The sequence below is a fragment of the Bos taurus genome, chromosome 2 (genome assembly GCF_002263795.3).
Source record: "Bos taurus isolate L1 Dominette 01449 registration number 42190680 breed Hereford chromosome 2, ARS-UCD2.0, whole genome shotgun sequence".
Classification (NCBI taxonomy): Eukaryota; Metazoa; Chordata; class Mammalia; order Artiodactyla; family Bovidae; genus Bos; species Bos taurus.
Window position 1 is genome coordinate 31766506 of NC_037329.1, and position 18943 is coordinate 31785448.

General features: G+C 38.3%; 1 protein-coding gene across 5 annotated transcripts in view; it reads left to right on the forward strand.

The window, feature by feature from the left end:
* Nucleotides 1-18943, forward strand: part of GRB14 (growth factor receptor bound protein 14) — a 128920-nt gene that overhangs the window by 84779 nt on the left and 25198 nt on the right. For 4 of the 5 annotated variants that reach the window (NM_001011681.3, XM_024999504.2, XM_010801964.4 and 1 more), the window contains 2 exons: nucleotides 14600-14721; nucleotides 16658-16732. In NM_001011681.3, the coding sequence (NP_001011681.2) occupies nucleotides 14600-14721; nucleotides 16658-16732 (197 nt within the window). The remainder of the gene's footprint in view (nucleotides 1-14599; nucleotides 14722-16657; nucleotides 16733-18943) is intronic. The other variant, XM_024999498.2, reaches the window with a different exon arrangement.

Sequence of the window (18943 nt, forward strand, 5' to 3'; positions counted from 1 at the left end):
ACCTTGTAGGCAAGAACATTTTGACTTATGAAATCATGACAGCTGGGAGTTTTCTGCACTTCATTTGACTTCAATGTCCCAGATAAGCTTAGGAAAGTTTCAGAGACATGCTATTTTGTTATTAGATGTGCTACTATTATTGTTTCTGATCCATTTAAGCACACTGCAGATTACTGAGGTCAGGAGGAGGAGCACGTGACATTAAAAATATGGTAGGGTTATCGAATCCAAAGGACTTCCCTGGTGGCTCAGCAGTAAATAATCTGCCTGCAGTGCTGGAGATACAGGAGATGTGGGTTCAGTCCCTGGGTTGGGAAGATCCCCTGAGAAGGGCATGGCAACCTACTTCAGTATTCTTGCCTGGGAAATCCTATGGACAGAGGAGCCTAGCGGGCAATAGTCCAGAGGATCACAAAAAGTTGGAGATGACTGGAGTGACTGAGCACACATGCATGCATTGAATCCAAAGTCTATTTTGAGAGTGACAGGTGGTGTGGCAAAGAAAACTTCTTTTTATTTTAATATGAATGTATATGTGTGATAGCTACTATTAATGTGTATCTCGTGTGTGCAGGGCCCCTACTTAGAGGCTTCACTTTCATCTTGATAGACACTCAGTATTTAGCTTCATAGTAACCCTGCAAGGTACATTAATTTCATCTCCATTTTACATATACGAATACAAAGAATCGGTGATAGAATACCTGACCCAGAGTTACACCTTGCACAAATCTATATACCTGTCAGATTCTCAAGTGTACATGTTTTCCATGGAAGCAAGTTTGTTTTTTTCTTCACCCCATTAGATCAGGCAAATTTGGGGGGGAGTCTGTAGTTGGTTTGTCTGTCTCACTCTCCATCTCTGTCTCTCATACATGCTATAAATACAGATTGAAATGTTGAAACCTCAAGAACATTTTCATATAACCCTTCAGCCAGGTAGCACTGAAATTACTGGAATCTAACTGATCCAGCCTGGTCCACTTTATTGCAGAGCCAGTTATTTATTTTGGCTGAGCAAGGGGATCATTTTGGAAATGACTTGTTCTTGAATTTATACACATCTTGAATGGTAATAGGATATTTGGAGCTTTGACTGCAGTATCATTATTTCATTACCTCTGTCCATAATTATTAATATATACTGCCGAGAATTTTCCCAGGCAGAGTAAATCATGGAGGGCAGCCCAACATCCTGCTTTTGTTACAGATGCCTGATTTGCCTGATTTGGGGTTATGTTATTATGAGTTTCTAGATGTACACACAGCTTTATTGACATTGGATTTCAAATATCAGTAAATCAACAAATATCCCCCCTTCTCTAATTATAAAACAAAGTTTTGTAACTGGTGTCTTTCACTTCACAGCCACTGGATGTCACTGCAGTTCCCCAGATGGAGTCCCCTGCTTTTAGAATCATTGTGTAAGAGGAGGGTGGGGGAAAAAGAAACTTCAGTTTTAAGTCTTCTGGAACTTAATAGGATCCATGTTTGCTTTGCTCCCATTTTGATTCCTGGTATGAAGCAGCAGCAATTAACACAATACCTCAAGCGCATAGCTATCGACTCCTCGGGAAGTGGAATTAATTGTATTTTAGAGTCATTGCTGGGGACAGCTGAGATTTCTATTCTGAATATCACTGCAGAGTGGCTTTAATAAGCAAAATGAATGACTGGAGACTTTTAATGAAACCACTTTTATATGTGCAGCTCTACCCACGCGGTCTGTTTAAGACTGAAGCAGTACACAGCAGTGGGGAGGGAACCCTTCCCAACAGCCTGCTTTGAAGCTACTCCACTTTTTTGTGTGTGTGTGTGCAAAAGAAGGCACACGTGTGGATGTTTGACACTGATACTAATGTGTATTTGTACCTTCTGTGCTGTTTGAAACCCATCAGCCATCAGAGTTGTGACCACCCTCATCACCAGCAGAAATAATTGTGAAGCTTTTAGGACACGTGTGCATGCGTCTCTCCTAAGACCCTGACCCGAGGATTAAGGCAGCACGGTTCTGGTAGCACACTAAGACAGGAAATGGAATGTTAAAGCAGCAGAGAGTGCTCATGGTCAAATCTGCATCTCATGGTCCAGCTGAGTTTTCCTTTTCAGTGTTCTAATAGCCTGGGTTCAAGTCTCATCACCTCTCTTCTCAGGAATTCCTTTCTTCTCACAGCTGGTCCTTCCTCTTGCCTCTGCTCATACTAGAGTTATCCATCTGAGCGCAGGCATGACTCACCTTGTGTTTGGGTCCAAGGTCCTTTGCAGGGCTTTTAGTATGTGCGACTCGACGACCCTTCCTGTCTCCAGCCTTGTGTCCTTCTCCTCTCCTCTGAGTCTATACACTAGACCACTGCCTGTAGTCGCCTGCGTTTCTACTCCTCGGTCTCCTTACTCATGCTGTTAAGATTCTCAGGAAGTCCTTTCTCACCCATCTCTACCTGGCTAACTGCTATGCATCTTCCAAGGCTTACTTGGAATTATAGTTAAAATGGAAAATAAAATATAACTGTATAATAACTCTCCCATAGTGCTAGTGGTAAAGAACCCACTTGCCAGTGCAGGAGAGGTAAGAAATGGGGGTTCCATCCCTGGGTTAGTAAGATCCCCGGGAGAAGAAAATTGCCACTCACTCCAGTATTCTTGCCTGGGAAATCCCAAGGACAGAGGAACCTGGCAGGCTACAGTCCATGGGGTTGCAAAGAGACGACTGCGTGGCACTTTCAAATAGTAACTGCTAGCCGTTTCCTAAAAATTCCTATAAAAACAAAGATGTCAGTCAGCTGTCCAGGCTGACTGACAGCTAACCTGGTGCCATAGTCCAGGGAGAGGAAAGATGGGAAAGCAGTTGAAGGCATCCCACACTCTGCCTTATAAAGTGGAGCCGCCCTTTCCATTTGAGAGCAGGTAGGGACACACACCTGCCTCTCCCATATGCCTAGGTGCAGACTTTGGCTACTCAGAAGCTAGTTGTCTTTTGAGACAATCAGCATACTTGCTGGCACCAGTTTTTCTCATACATCTTTTAAGAAATTACAGACCTCCTGCAGCCCCCAAAACAGAGTGATGCAGGAAGCACTAGGAGTCAGTCAGTTCAGTCGTTCAGTTGTGTTCGACTCTTTGCGACCCCATGGACTGCAGCACGCCAGGCCTCCCTGTCCATCACCAACTCCTGGAGCTTACTCAAACTCATGTCCATCACATCGGTGATGCCATCCAACTGTCTCATCCCTCTCATGTCCCCTTCTCATCCCGCCTTCAATCTTTCCCAACACCAGGGTCTTTTCCAATGAATCTTCACATCAGGTGGCCAGAGTATTGGAGTTTCAGCTTCAGCATCAGTCCTTCCAATGAATATTCAGGACTGATTCCTTTAGGATGGACTGGTTGGATCTCCTTGCAGTCCAAGGGACTCTTAAGAGTCTTCTCCAACACCACAGTTCAAAAGCATCAATTCTTCGATGCTCAGCTTTCTTTATAATCCAACTTTCACATTCATGCATGACTACTGGAAAAACCGTAGCTTTGACTAGATGAACCTTTGTTGGTAAAGTAATGTCTCTGCTTTTTAATATGCTGTCTAGGTTGGTCATAGTTTTTCTTCCAAGGAGCAAGTCATATCTGCAGTCACCATCTGCAGTGATTTTGGAGCCCTAGAAAATAAAGTCTGTCACTGTTTGCATTGTTTCCCCATTTGTTTGCCATGAAGTGATGGGACCAGATGCCATGATTTTAGTTTTCTGAATGTTGAGTATTAAGCCAATTTTTTCACTCTCTTCTTTCACTTTCGTTAATTCTTCTTCGCTTTCTGCCATAAGGGTGATGTCATCTGTGTATCTGAGGTTATTGTTATTTCTCCAGGCAATCTTGATTCCAGTTTGTGCTTCATCTAGCCTGGCATTTTTATGATATATTCTGCATGTAAGTTAAATAAGCAGGATGACAGTATAAAGCCTTGATGTACTCCTTTCCTGATTTGGAACCAGTCTGTTGTTCCATGTCCAGTTCTAACTGTTGCTTCTTGACCTGCATACAGATTTCTCAGGAGGCAGGTCAGGTGGTCTGGTATTCCCATCTCTTTAAGAATTTTCCACAGTTTGCTTATGATACACACAAGCAAGGCTTTGGTGTAGTCAATAAAGCAAAAGTAGATATTTTTCTGGAACTCTCTTGCTTTTTCAATGATCCAGCAGGTGTTGGCAATTTGATCTCTGATTTCTCTGCCTTTTCTAAATCCAGCTTGAACATGTGGAAGTTCATAATTCACATACTGTTGAAGCCTGGCTTGGAGAATTTTGATCGTTACTTTGCTAGCGTGTGAGATGAGTGCAGTTGTGTGGTAGTTTGAATATTCTTTGGCATTGCCTTTCTTTGGGATTGGAATGAAAACTGATTGGGAGTGATAGAGGTGAATTGTGTTCTGGCAGGCAACTCTCCCACAAGTACCAGATAGGTGGGTGCAGGGGACAAGCAAATTTGGATAAGAAACAGATTTAAGGCTGTTTCAAGCAGGATTATTTACAGTATCAATTAATGAAAAAAAGAAGCCTAATGCTATAATAATAGAGAAATGTTATAAATTATAGTACATTTATATAATATGATGTTATACAGCTTTTAATCATGTTTTTGCAGCTTTTCAATTGAAGACTAGTAGGGACAAATGTGGGACTGTAACAGTGATTTAAATGAAGTGTACACTTTTCACGGCATTTAGGAAATGTTGTATATATGTTTATACATCTATGTATACATTGTTTTCTAAATGTGAAAAATCTATACATGTAAACTCACATTGTCCCAAAGAAAAAGACAAGAAGGGAATATAATGTAATGTTAATTTCTTATTCCTAATTGACAGTTTTAAAGATAGATTGTGATTGTGAGTTGTCTGTTTTCAAATTTTCTGTAATGGAAATATATTATTTTAGTAATCTGGAAAAAAAAAATAAACACAATTTTTAAAACTTGTTCAGAGATTTTTTTAAAGCCTTGATTCAGACAACTTCCTGAAGGTTCAAGTTGGATCAAGTACCAATCCTCTATGCTGCTATAACATTTTCTGCAACTGTCTTAATAGGGATTGTATTATTAAATCTAATCTGTAATTCCATCAATTTTGGAACTGTGCATATGTGCATCTTTGTAACCTAGAGTCTAAAACAAATAAATGGCTTCTGAGCTAAGCTGTACTAAACAAGCAGTTCAAAGGATAGATTACAAAGTGCACAGAAGGAAGAGATTTGAAAAAGGAGCTAGAGGAATCACATGCCATGCCATGCCATGCCCGGGTGGAAATTTACTCTGTGTCCTTAAAGGATGCTTTGGATAACTTAGAATTTGTGGAAGTTGTTTCTAAACTCTTCAAGTATTTGCAGTCAGCTTGAGATAATATATATGCAGACTTTTGGGGAAAAAATAAGGCTTTCTATGAATACTACAAGTTGTGATCATTGAATCTGAGTTAATACGAGGACTGTTATGCTTTGTTGAGGAATGATCCGCAAGACCCTTATACCCACTACTTAAGCATCAAGATGTTCCCATTATTGCTCTTGGGAAGCTGAATCTGGCAGTGACAATTTTCTGGGGATCTTATTGGTATTAGGTAGTTTTCTTAGGTTAAGGAACCTTTTAGAAATTGAGCCTTGCTTTATTGTTTGCTTCTCCAGTTACTGTTTTGCTTGCTCAGATGCTGTTCATTTTTATCTGAAAATAAGATTGACAAAATGTATGTAGTTTCTAGCTAGCACAGAGAAGTACAAGGACCTTTGTCTCCTGGAGTTTCCTGTAACAGAGGTATACAAAGAATTGTTTTCTGGGTGAATTAGAGCTAAAAGCCACTTTTGTTTCTTCTCTTATCTAGTGATGAGAAGAGTAGGGACTTCGGTTTCTATTTGATCCCCATGCTGTACTTTCCATAGACTCAGCGAAGAAGTCCAGGCAGAAGGTCACAGGTGAACACTTTCCATTCTGGGAGGACTAAGGTTTTTTAAAAAGACTTTGAAGTTAAATAAACAGTTTCAGAAGAAACTTCTTCGTTTTTTTTTTAAAGAAAATTTTTCTGAAAATTAAATAGAAAACAGAATTATGTGTAGTTATCACTTTTCAGTAATATTTCAGTCTATTACCATAAGACTTCACTGATTTATCAGAAGCAAAAATAAAACTTAGTGATATGAAGCTTTTCTTTTTAAGATAGCTTTTTTTTTTCATTCTTTCTGGAGGCTTTTTTTTCTCCTTTTGATTGCTGTTTTGAAGTGACTTAAGATGGCTTCTCTCCTATTTTTCTACCTAGAATGGAATTTTATCATTATAACAAATTCATGTTACAATGTCTGAAAAATTCTTCAGAAAGTGTTTTAAATCGACTTGTGTCTGTGAAGGTTTTGTGGCTTTTTTTTTTCTGCCATGCAGCACCGGTTGCAGCCTCCTGGTTCCTGACCAGGGATGGAACCCATGGCCTCTGCAGTGGAAGCATGGAGTCCTAACACTGGACTACCAGGGAAGTCCCTGTGAAGTTTTAATAATATATCTTAATATAATATTTTTGATGAATTTATGACATTTTAAAAGTAAGGTTTTTTTAAAAATCACATTAAATTTATGTGGATTTTACCTGGAGTCATTTCTCAAATGTTAACTCAACAAGTATCTGAGTTCATCCTGGATGATAGTTCGTAATATTGTGTTTTCAAACATTTACAGCAAAAAGCCTCTAAATATAGAATTAATACACTTCTTTTGCTATTTAAACAGTATAAGTTATTTGCAAGGATTGCTTAGTTGGTTAAAGTCTGCTTGGCTTTATAATGAGACTACAGAAGAAGAGTCAACAGAAAGTTTATTGGAAGCCATCTAGACCAGTCTTTTGTTTTGTTTTCCCTTTCTTGGGTGTTGGTGCTGATGTCTTACTTTATGAATAGGCCTTGGCAAAACAAAGCTTGGCCACTTTTCACCTCCCCTTTAAGTGTTTTTCTTTTCCTCTCAAAGTAATCCATCTAGGCATCTTGTATCCTCTCGAACTTCTCCCTATTAAGATCTGTAATTCGTTTGATTTCTGCATTTTTAAAAAACACAAATTTTCTGTAAGATGTGACTAGCTGATAATCACTTAGACCTTTTAGGGTTCTTTGGGTTATTATAGCATTCATCCTTTAACGTAATGAGCATTGGTTGGGAGATGGTATATATAGTGGCACATCTAAATGGGGACTGTGATGTATAAATGTAAGCAAATTATTTAATATCATTTTTAAAAGATTCTATAATAAGTAAGTTTTGTCTCCATTACCAGAAGAGTATAAGAGGTAAAAACCTGTGGCTACATTTGATACTCTGGCCTTTGTTTGCTTTTTATATGTTTTCTGAATTTTCCATAGAATAGTACCAGAAGTATGTTTTTGTTTTCCCACATACTCTAGTTTTTTGCCCACTTGATTTGAAGACATTTTTTCTGCCTAAGGTTACCAGGCTATTTTCCTGATGCTAGTAATTGGCATTTGGTATTATCATTCTATGAACTTTTCTGCAAATAGTATATCCCTTAATTTTCCATTCTGAATTGGTATATTGGGCTTCATATGTGTGTAATCAACAAAACCCCAGCTAGACTGTTGCTCTTTTGGTGACTACCCATATTACACCTGTTTTTGTGTGCGTGTGACATGTTTGTCATAGCTGTTCAAATGCAGCTTGGTTTTTCCACTCTTTTTTGTTTTATTTTCTTTTTGGAAGAGAATCCAAATTCAAATAATTTACTTTTATGTGAAGTTAAGATTGATAATTTGATATATTGCCTATTAAATTATTTCCCTTAGACCCAAACTGTGGTTGTTTATTTTCAGTTAATTAGTAAATAGTTATAGAACACATATCAAAATAAAAGAATTTGAGGCAATGGAGTCTTGAGAACTGCCAGAACATAAGAGAGATTTGAGCTGATACAGAAAGAACAAGTAGGCTATGAACAGGGGATGCCGTTCCAGTGGGAACTGTAGTGAAGGCCAAGGCAGTGCTGTGCAGTGGAAGGAGGAGAGACTCGAGGTCAGATATGTGGCTGCCATTCAAATCCTGAGACATTTGTTATTCTAAACGGGAGACTCTTTATCTGTAAAATGGAAATAGAGTTTGCCTTATAGATTATCCTCTTAGTTTCCTAAGGCTGCTGTAACAAATTCATGGTGGCTTTGTTGTTGTTCAGTCGCTCAGTTGTGTCCAACGCTTTGCGACCCCATGGAGTACAGCATTCCAGGCTTCCCTGTTCTTCACCATCTCCCGGAGCTTGCTAAATTCATGTCTATTGAGTCAGTGATGCCATTCAGCTGTCTCATCCTCTGTCTTTGATGGTGGCTTAAACTAAAACAAATGTAATCTTTAAAGGTTCTAGAGGTGAGAAGTCTTAAATTAATTTCGCTAGGCTGAAATCAAGGTGTTGGCAGGGCCACACACTTCCCAGAGGCTTTATGAGGAGGCTCTTCCTTGCCTCTTTCAGCTTCTGGTAGCTACCATGATTCCTTGGCTTGTGGTCACATCACATCACTTAAGTCTGTGCCTCTGGAGTCACGTTGTCCTTTCCTCTTCTTTCTCTGTCAGTTCTCCTTCTGTCTCTCTCTTAAAAGGATACTTGTGTTTGGATTTAAGGCCCACCTGTATAGTCTCCTGGAGAAGGAAATGGCAACCCACTCCAGTATTCTTGCCTGGAGAATCCCATGGACAGAGGAGCCTGGCGGGCTACAGTCCACAGGGGTTGCAAAGAGTCAGACATGACTGAGCGAGTTCACTTTGTATAGTCTTGGATAATCTCTTCTCGGGATCTTTCAGTTAATGACATCTGCAAATCCTTTGCCATATAAGGTAATGTTTATAGGTTCCAGAGATCAGGACCTGAAGTCTTTATTCAACTTACTGCAGAATAATTATATAATAATTAAATACAGCTATGTTTTCTCAGGTTTATACATGAAGAGATGTAACTTGCTTTATTTCTATAGCTTGAATTAATTTCTGAGTGAGTTTCTTGACCTCTTAATGACAGTTTAATCTTTTGTTATTGGTTTGCTTTATGGATTATTCTTAGTCTTTTTGTGGTAAATAATCAGTTCAGGTTATATACATAAGTTACATACAAGTTTAAGATCCTCTTAGTCGAAAGACCTACTTTCACTCTTCAGATACTCTGGTGGGGCATTTAAGTCCCAGGAAGGGTATTTGTCTAACTGCTATCCAACTTTTCTCTTCATGTTCTAGAAACTCTTGTTACTCTCAAGCTTATTGCCTATACCATAAAGCCCACTAAGTTCATGGTCTTCCCCACTCCTTTTGGGGGACTTGATTCTGCAGTGTTCTTTTCTCATTCTTGAATGTTATGGACTCATCTTCCTCAAGGTTGCACTTAGCTAATTGCTTTTCTGCCATGTTAGATGCAGGACTTCTACTTGAGGCTCTAAGTCTCCCGAGGCTCTCTCTGGTTTGAACCACACACCACCAGTAAACTTATATGGGGTTTTATCACCGTCCACTCCTCACCCTGAAAGGGTCCTAGTTCTAGGAAGGGCAGAGTATGGGGTCGCTGGGACCTAAGCCATCCGCTTACTCTCCATCTCCCTCTCAGTCTCCACTCTACCCTTTCCTCCACTAACCCGTTAATCCAAGATAACTTCCCAGATGACAGAGGGTGCATCCCTGCATGGGGCAGTGGAGGATCGGCTGGCCATTATTCTCCCTGAAAGTGGAAATAAAAGTCACTCAGTCAGGTCCAACTCTTTGTGACTCCATGAATTATACAGTCCATGGAATTCTCCAGGCCAGAATACTGAAGTGGGTAGCCTTTCCCTTCTTCAGGAGATCTTCCCAACCCAGGGATCGAACCCAGGTCTCCCACATTGTGGGCAGATTCTTTACCAGCTGAACTCTAAGGAAAGCCTCAGAATACTGGAGTGGGTAGCCTATTCCTTCTCCAGGGGATCTTCCCGACCCAGGAGTCAAACTGGGGTCTCCGACATTGCAGGCAAATTCTTAATCAACTGAGCTATCAAGGAAGCCCATTATTCTCCCTAAGTGATCATATTTGTCAAAGATTGATAAAGTCTAATTTGAAGGCAAAAAGTAAAGAAAGTGCATCTTTGTCATTTTTCCTCTCTGCATAGTTTATCTTCAGGGCAGATCATGTGCTGTTTTCTTAATGGTAGGGTTCTTGCCTGGAGAATCCCAAGGACGGGGGAGCCTGGTGGGCTGCCCTCTATGGGGTCACACACAGTCAGACACGACTGAAGCGACTTAGCGGCAGTAGCAGCAGCAGGGATAGGTGATGAGTACAATTAAACTCAGGTTAATAAATAGGCAGACCTCTTGCTTAATACCTTGCAATTTTCTCCCACTGTAGTTGCAGTGAATACAGATACAGCGCTTAGCACATAGTATGTTTAATAATGTGAACCTGTGCTTCATAAGATTGAAAATATCAGCTGGGGTTGTGTGAGAAGTAGACACACGTAAGGCTAATAAAGATTATTAGAGGTGCAACTTCTCACTTGATATCTGAGTGACTACTGGATCTGCCCTCAAACTGCTTCTCTTACAGTCTTCCTAGCTCTTTAATCAGAGAAGGCAATGGCACCCCACTCCAGTACTCTTGCCTGGAGAATCCCAGGGACGGGGGAGCCTGGTGGGCTGCCGTCTATGGGGTCGCACAGAGTCGGACACGACTGAAGTGACTTAGCAGCAGCAGCAGCAGCTCTTTAATGGAGGCAGTCCTTCCAAATGCTTAAGTGAAGAATCTTCGTGTCTTCCTTAACTAACCCCTCTCTTTCACTCCACATCCAATTTGTCAGCAGATCCTATTGGCTTTGCCTTCAGAACACATCCAGATCCTGCTTGCTTCTTATATGTCTTTCTGCTGCCACTCTCATCCAAGCCATGTCATCTTTCCCCTTGTTAATTGCAGTATTCTACTAGGTGGGCTTCCTGTTTCTACCCTTAAGCCTTGTGAAATCAGTTCTCCACTCAGCATCTAGGGTCATCCAGTGAAAACAGGGGTCAGCTTGTAGTAGTCCTGTTCAAAATGACTTCTCATCTAACTCAGAGGAAAAGCCAGATCTTTATTCTGACCTGCATGGCTTTATCCATTTGCCCCAGCTCATCACCTTTACTTCCCTGACCTCTCGTCCTGGTACTTCCCTCCCCTTCTGCTCACTCAGCTTTAGCTACCTTAGCCTCCTTGCCCTGCTTCAAACATGCCAGCCTTTGTTTGCTTCAGGGAGTCTCTTCTAGTTCTTACTTTCAATAGCTGCTTGGCTCATGCCTTCTTTTCCTTTGGATTTTTGTTTAAGCATTACCTTCTCAACAAGGCCTTCCTTGGTAATCTTTATTATTAAAAAATTTTTTTTAGTTATTTATTTTTGGCTGTGCTGGGTCTTTGTTGCTGCGTGGACTTTCTCTAATTGCAGCGAGTGGAGGCTACTCCCTAGTTGCAGTGCACAGGCTTCTCATTGCAGTGGCTTTTATTGTTGAGAAGCCCGGGCTCTAGGCGCATAGGCTCGGTAGTTGAGGTGCACTGGCTTAGCTGCTCAGTGGCATGTAGAATCTTGCTGGATCAGGAATCAAACCCATGTGCACTGCATTGGCAGGTGGATTCTTAACCACTGTACCACCAGGGAAGTCCCTTGACAAGCTTTAGAAAATGAATTTCTTTCCCCTGTTCCCTCCTCTCTCCCTCTTCTGCAATCCGTTTTTCTCTATAGTGTTTATTGCCACCATTTAAGATTTACATTAGATTTTTTTTTCATGTCTTCACATTAGAATAGGAGCCCCACAAGGCAATGATTTCTTACTTACTGTCTTGTTGACTACAAAATTTCAAGCTCCAAGATGAATGTCTGACACATGGTAGGCCTTCAATAAATATTTGTTGAATGGATAGATGAATGAACAAGCGAAAACTGCCAGACTACATGGATTTATCTCATAACAAGTAGGAAGTAGATGAGTTTTTGAGCAGTGGTCACGTTGATGCAAATGTATTATGAGGTTTCCTATGATATAAAGGTCCAGGTTGTATTGGAAGAATGAGAAAACAGTGGTTTGGAGATTAGTTAGGAAAAGGCAAAGGTCTAAATTGGAATGGTAATAATGGGGGTGAGGAGTTGTTGGTTGTGTGAGAAACTCGGAGGAAGAGTCTAATGTCTGGGGTAACAACAGTGGAGGGCATTGGAGAGGACATGGAGTTGTAAGAGACGTAGCAGAATTTTAAAAAAAAAGCACTTTGAGAGAGAAAAAGGGAGATACTTTTAGTTTTTAATTTTTTCAGCAACTTTTGAGAAAACGTGTGTAACATAAAATTTATCATTTTATCCATTTTACTGTTCACTGGAATTATATACATTTATATTGTTGTGCAGCCATCATCCCTGTCTATCTCTAGAACATTTTTGTCTTCCCATAATGAAACCCTGAACCCATTAAACAATAACTCCTCATTCTCCTCATTCCTCCCCCACCCTGGTCCTTGGCAACCACCATTCTACTTTCTGTCTCTCTAAATTTGTCGGTTCTAGGTACTGCATGTAAATGGAATCATATGGTATCTATTCTTTTGTGTCTGTTTTATTTTATATAGGATAATGTCTTTAAGGTTCATCCATGTTGTACCATGTGTAAGGATTTCATTCTTTTTATGGCTAAATATTCCACTGTATGTCTTTACTACGCTTTGTTTATCCCCTTCGTTTGTTGATGGGCGTGAGGATGTTTTTACTTCCTGGCTACTGTGAATGATGTTACAATGAACACTGATGTACAAGTACCAGTTTCAGTCCTTGTTTTCACTTCTTTTGGTTATGTACTCAGAAGTGGAATTGCTGGGATTGTGTAATATTTTGAGGAACCACCCTTCGGAACTTTGGTTTTAGACAGACTATGTTTGCAGTGGTGGAAAGTCTAGCAGTTAGGATTGAAGTGCCAGTGAAAGCAACTGCAGCTGGAGATTTCAATTCAAGGAACTTGACAGACAGCCTTAATAGCTGAAGAGGAGGGAGAGTGAATTAGTTGAGAGAAGGGAAAGAAAAGAGTCAAGCCAAGGACTGCATCTTAGGAGAGCAGGAGCTACCAGAGCTAGTCAATGAGACAGAAAAAGAACGATCGGAGTTAGGAACAGAATCCAGAGTACTGATACACACTTAGTTCCAACTCATCCACATTCACTGAGAGCTCTTACAAGAACTTCCTTTCAGATGCATAAGCTTCTGTTTAAGTATGACATTACTTTCAAGGGTTTGGGTGTTGTAGGTCATAAATTATTACTGAGTGTTGAATTTCTGAGACAGATTCTTTCCAAAAAGGTTCATGAAGCACCTAAAAAAAGCAGAGGATTTCTGTATTTCTTATCTGACTCTTCTCCGTTTTGCATTAATAATTTCATAGTCACTTTTCTTTACCCTTTTATTGAAGTGTGACATACCTTACCCTAAGAGAACAAATGTAGACAACTTGATGGATTCTCAGATGTTGTATTATATGTACCTGAGTATCTAACATCCAGATTAAGAAACAGAATATCTCCTTTACCCGGTGGTTCCCTCACACCCCTGCACACTCACCCACTGTACCCGTTATCTTGATTTCTGACACCGTAGATCTGTTGTATTTGTTTTGAACTTATAAAAATAGAATGTTATTCTTTGTGTCTGACTTCTTTCATTACTATTATGTTTGTGGAATTCATCCATGCAATTGTGTGTTGTGTAGTGTATATTCCACTGTGTCCTTTACACAATTTACTTATTCATTCTCACATTGATAGGCATTTAGATAGCTTCCAGTTTGGGGCTATTATGAATAGTACCACTGTGAACATCACAGGTTCTTTTTAAAACAGGAATTTTGCATGTTATGTTCACCCTTTAAAGATGCCATTGCTTTTTTCATTTAAGTTCCTTTTCTCCTAAGTGCCTTCCCACCCTGCCTAATTATCTTCTTTGTTAATACAAAGTGCCTGAACATTAGTTTTGAAAATAAAAAGTACCACATGAAATTAAGTTTCTTAAAAAGTGTATGTCCTTGCATTAAAAGTTTCTTTTTTAAAGCATTTATTTTAATTTTTCTCAACTATCCAGATTATGAGTCTTAAATGCATGCTGTACCTGTCAAAATTTTTCATCTCTTAATGGGATGAATTGTTCAACCTTGAGGCAAATATTTTAATTTTTGGCACCATGATGAGTTAGAGAAAAATAATAGCTCTCATATTCTTAATGCAGGTTTGTTACAAACTTATAATTTACGTAGCTGTAAAAGGAGATTGAGAATTAGTGAAAAGTGCATTGTGATATTTTATGTCATTTTTCTCTTTGGGTTACAAACTGCTTTGGTGTGAAATCGACATTGCAAATTCAAAGTTGATGAAAATTTTATCATTCTGGCTATTTCAGAATTGAGTTTAAATTGGCTATGTTTAATAAAGATACATACATAATATATTTTATATATTTGTATGGATATATATGTCCATATATATATTTGTTTACCTACTGTCCATCTTCCTGTCTATTCATCCATCCATCCACCCATCTATCTGTTGACATGCTCACTGGAACATTCTTTACAGAAAGAACAATAGAAGACCACGAGCTGGTGATTGAAGTGCTATCTAACTGGGGAATGGAAGAAGAAAATAAGCTATACTTTAGAAAAAATTATGCCAAATATGAATTCTTTAAAAACCCAATGGTAAGTGAAATCCCAATTAATAGTTATGGAAAATAAATGAGTTTAGTTGAATTTTATTTTATGTGAGGAAAAAGTACACTATAGATAAAGTACAATTCTGTACTTGGTAAATTGTAGGTAAGAATTCTAGTCCTTTAAACTTACAGTCGACATGCTCACAGAAGTTCATATACAGAGTTTTGGGGAACTGTTGCTTTCTTTTATTGCCTTTTAAGAAAAAAAAACTACATTTGATTTGGGAAATGAATTATTAGATATCTCCCAAGCAGGTTCCAAGATACTATGGTTTAAGTCTTTTGCAGAACTTAGGAAATTAAGAAAAATTCTAAAGGAAAAACAGATTTATGTTTGTTAGGAGTGTTGAAACTTAACCAGAAGTTTAGATTGACAAGCATCTTGCTGTTCCAAATTATTTTGTTTTCAGTGCAATAATTAGTGAGCTAAGAAGAAATGAGATAAATACCAGTCCATTATCTAGTAAATACTACTTTCATTATAGTTCTTTTTAAAAGAAAATAAATGTATGTCACATACTAATGAAGACTAGTGATCTAGAGAAGTCAGAATAGCCTCTGGGCTCATTATTTTAAATTGTTTTTGTCTCTGCAGCTGTAGCATATTTTTACACTAAGTTTTGGATAATTGGATTGAAATGATATACTTAATGAAAAATATATGATACACACCATAATAGAATATTTTCAAACCCAGAAAGGCCTCTTACGTTCTCTTTATTTGAACCTATTAATAGAAACATAATGGGATGATCTTTGACGAATAAAATTAGAGTCCTAATAAAAACTAAATAGAATTTAAAAGGAAACTGTTTTCTTGTTGTGAATCTTTATTAAAAGCAAGAAATTTAAAAGTCATCATTAAAGACATATGATTTAGTGCTCATTTTTGGTTTATCTAATTTTTTTTAATTTAAATAAGGCTATAGATTTATTTTGTAGACTTAGAGTAGTGGTTCTCAGCTGAGAGTGATTGATAATGATGTCTGAAGACCTTTTTGGTTGTCATACTGAGGGGAAGGGGGGCTGCTAGTGGGAGGCCAGGGATGCTCTAAGCATTCTGCAATGCACAGAACAGTCCCCCCAGTACAGTGTTATTAAACAATGTTAATAGAGCTACTATTCAAAAACCCTGTCCTAGAGGAAGTATGCTGCTGCTAAGTCTCTTCAGTCGTGTCCCCGACTCTGTGCGATCCCATAGACGGCAGCCCATGAGGCTCCCCCACCCCTGAGATTCTCCAGGCAAGAACACTGGAGTGGGTTGCCATTTCCTTCTCCAGGAAATGAAAGGAAGTATAGTGGCATGTAATTTTCCAAACTTGCCTGATCATAAAAGTTTCTTGGGGGAGGGGATAGTGCTTATTAAAAAAACAGGACCAGATCTACCCTGACCTACTGATCAGACGCTCCAGGATTGAGGCCTGGGAATTCCTATTTTAAACAGCTTTTCTGGGTGAATTTTATGATTAAACAGGTTTGGGAAAACAGTAGGTAGAAAAAACTGTCCTTTTAGCAACCTGATCCTCTAGTCAAGTCCTGGCTCCTTTATAATGTGGCTGTGACCTTGGGTAGATACTCTACTTCTGTGAGCCTTGAGTTTATAAAAGAGTCCTTCAGTACCTGCTAGAGTGGTTGCAGGACTCTGGGACAAGGCATGGGAGCTCACACACGAGCAGCCTGAGGGCAGTGTTTTGTAACTGGAGGTACACGGGTCTTCATGTGTCGGCACTCCCTGAGAGTGTCTGCCTCATGTAAGGTACCTGTGTATTGGTTAGATTCAGGGACTGGCATTTTAAAAAGTGCTTTGGGTGAATTTTCAAAACACTGATTTAAGAGCTTTTGCTTTAGATTACTCTGTTGGTCATAGTTCCGTCTTTTCTGGCATGGCTTTTGGGAGAATGTAACATGTATTTTTTCGTTAGTATTTTTTTCCAGAGCATATGGTGTCTTTTGCAACTGAAACCAATGGTGAAATATCCCCCACACAGATTTTGCAGGTAAAATATATTTTCAATAAAGTATGTAAGTAATAAATAATAAAGGGAAACTGTAAGGTCCATATTTATTTATTTATCGAATTTTATAAGTAGATATAAAATTGCATTTTTATGCAATTGCATCTTGCATTTCAATGCCCCCCTTTTTTTTTACTTTATGAGACTAAAAATTCTCTGTTTTTATTGAAGTATAGTTGATTTACAGTGTTCTGTTAGTTTCATGTGTACAGCAAAGTGATTCAGTTATACATACGTATATATCTATTTTTTCAGATTCTTTTATAGGCTATTACAAAATATTGAGTATAGGTCCTTGTAGGTCTTTATTAGTTACCTATTTTATATATAGTAGTATGTATATGTTGTTTCCAAACTCTTAATTTATCCTCTGCTTTCCCCTTTGGTAACCATAAGTTTGTTTTCTATGTCTGTGGATCTGTTTCTGTTTTGTATATAAGTTCATTTATATAATTTTTTTTTAGGATTATACATATAAGCAATATTATATGTTATTCATCTTTCTCTGGCTTACTTCACTTTTTAGTATGAAAATCTCTAGGTCCATTCATGTTGCTTAAAATGGCATTATTTCATTCTTTTTATGGCTGAATAATATTCCATATTCATTATGTAAATATATCACATCTTTATTCATTCATCTGTCAATGGACATTTAGGTTGCTTCCATGTCTTGGCTATTGTAAATAGCGCATCCATGAACATTGGGAGGCATGTATCTTTGCCAATTATGGTTTTCTCTGGATATATGCCTAAGAATGGGCTTACAAGATCATATTTTTAGATCTATTTTTAGTTTTTTTAAGGAATCTTCATACTGTTCTCCATAATGGCTGTACCAATTTGCATTCCTACTAACAGTGTAGGAGGGTCCCCTTTTCTCCACATACTCTCCAGCATTTATTATTTGTATACTTTTTAATGATGGCCATTCTGACCAGTGTGAGGTGATACCTCATTGTAGATTTGATTTACATTTCTCTAATAATAAGCAATGCTGAGTACCTTTTCATGTGCCATCTGTATATCTTCTTTGGAGAAATGGCTATTCAGTCAGATCCATATTTATACATGTCCAGATTTTGGATGTTATGTCTTAAATTACTAATTTTTGATGGAGATAAAGTTGGAAAAGATTAGGAAAAAACAAAATCTAGATAAAGAGTTCCCTAAGTCAATAAAGACCCCATCACTATATTATTCTTTCCAGTTTTGGACAATTGTCAAAGGATTTTAAGTGTATCACAAAAGGAAATTTGCAGAGTTTTGCTCTGTGACATATTTAAAGAATATGTTAGTGTTTGAAAAAGTCAAAATTTCCAGTAAATTGTAGACCCTTTACAAACAGATATTTGTTATTAACTTTATAATAAATGCCTTTAATCCTGTTTGTGATAAAATATTTAGCAATTCAATGAAATACTATCTATGATGGAAATACCTGATTGAAATATGAAATGGCTGAGTTAAGAATACTAAGTATTTAACATTTCCTTAGTTTTGCATCTGTTGGGCATTTCTTCCAAACTGGCTATGGCTTTACGTGACCATTTTCCCAAGACATTTGCATTACAATAAAAGGTTTCAGATATTTTATGTTTGATACTATACTTGTTAACAGGTTAATGGTAAGCAGTGTCTTTATAATGGTCGCTGTTTGATTTAAACAGCAGGCATCCTCGAATCCACTCAATATTCTCTCATCTTTAATGAGGAAAACTTTTAATAGTTCCAGCATAGATATTACTTTGAATATATTGATATTTGAATATATTGGTAAATACACTGAGGATCACAGATTTCTTTTCTGTGGGCTTTTTATTTTTAATAGGTTGTATTTCATTTTTTGCTTCAAAATATTTTGGACATATGATTGGTGTCAAGATTTCTCCAAAAGCTAGTGGGTTTTCACAGACACCCCATGGAATTAGGGTGAATTGCAGCGGAGGTAGTGCCCCAGGACCCCCACTCTCATGCCTCTTTTAATACTTTGCATTTGGATTATGAGAGAGTGGTGGGTTGGAGTTCTTCTGCCTCCTTTCCCAAATTCTCCTATAATTTAGTTATACTGCTTTAATGTTAGATTAAAAAACAAGAAAAATCAGAACTTTGGAATCAGATAGTCCTGTATGTGCCCCTGACCTCTTCTCTCCACTGAGGCAATATTTCCACTTTTTAAAACGTTCCTCCTTT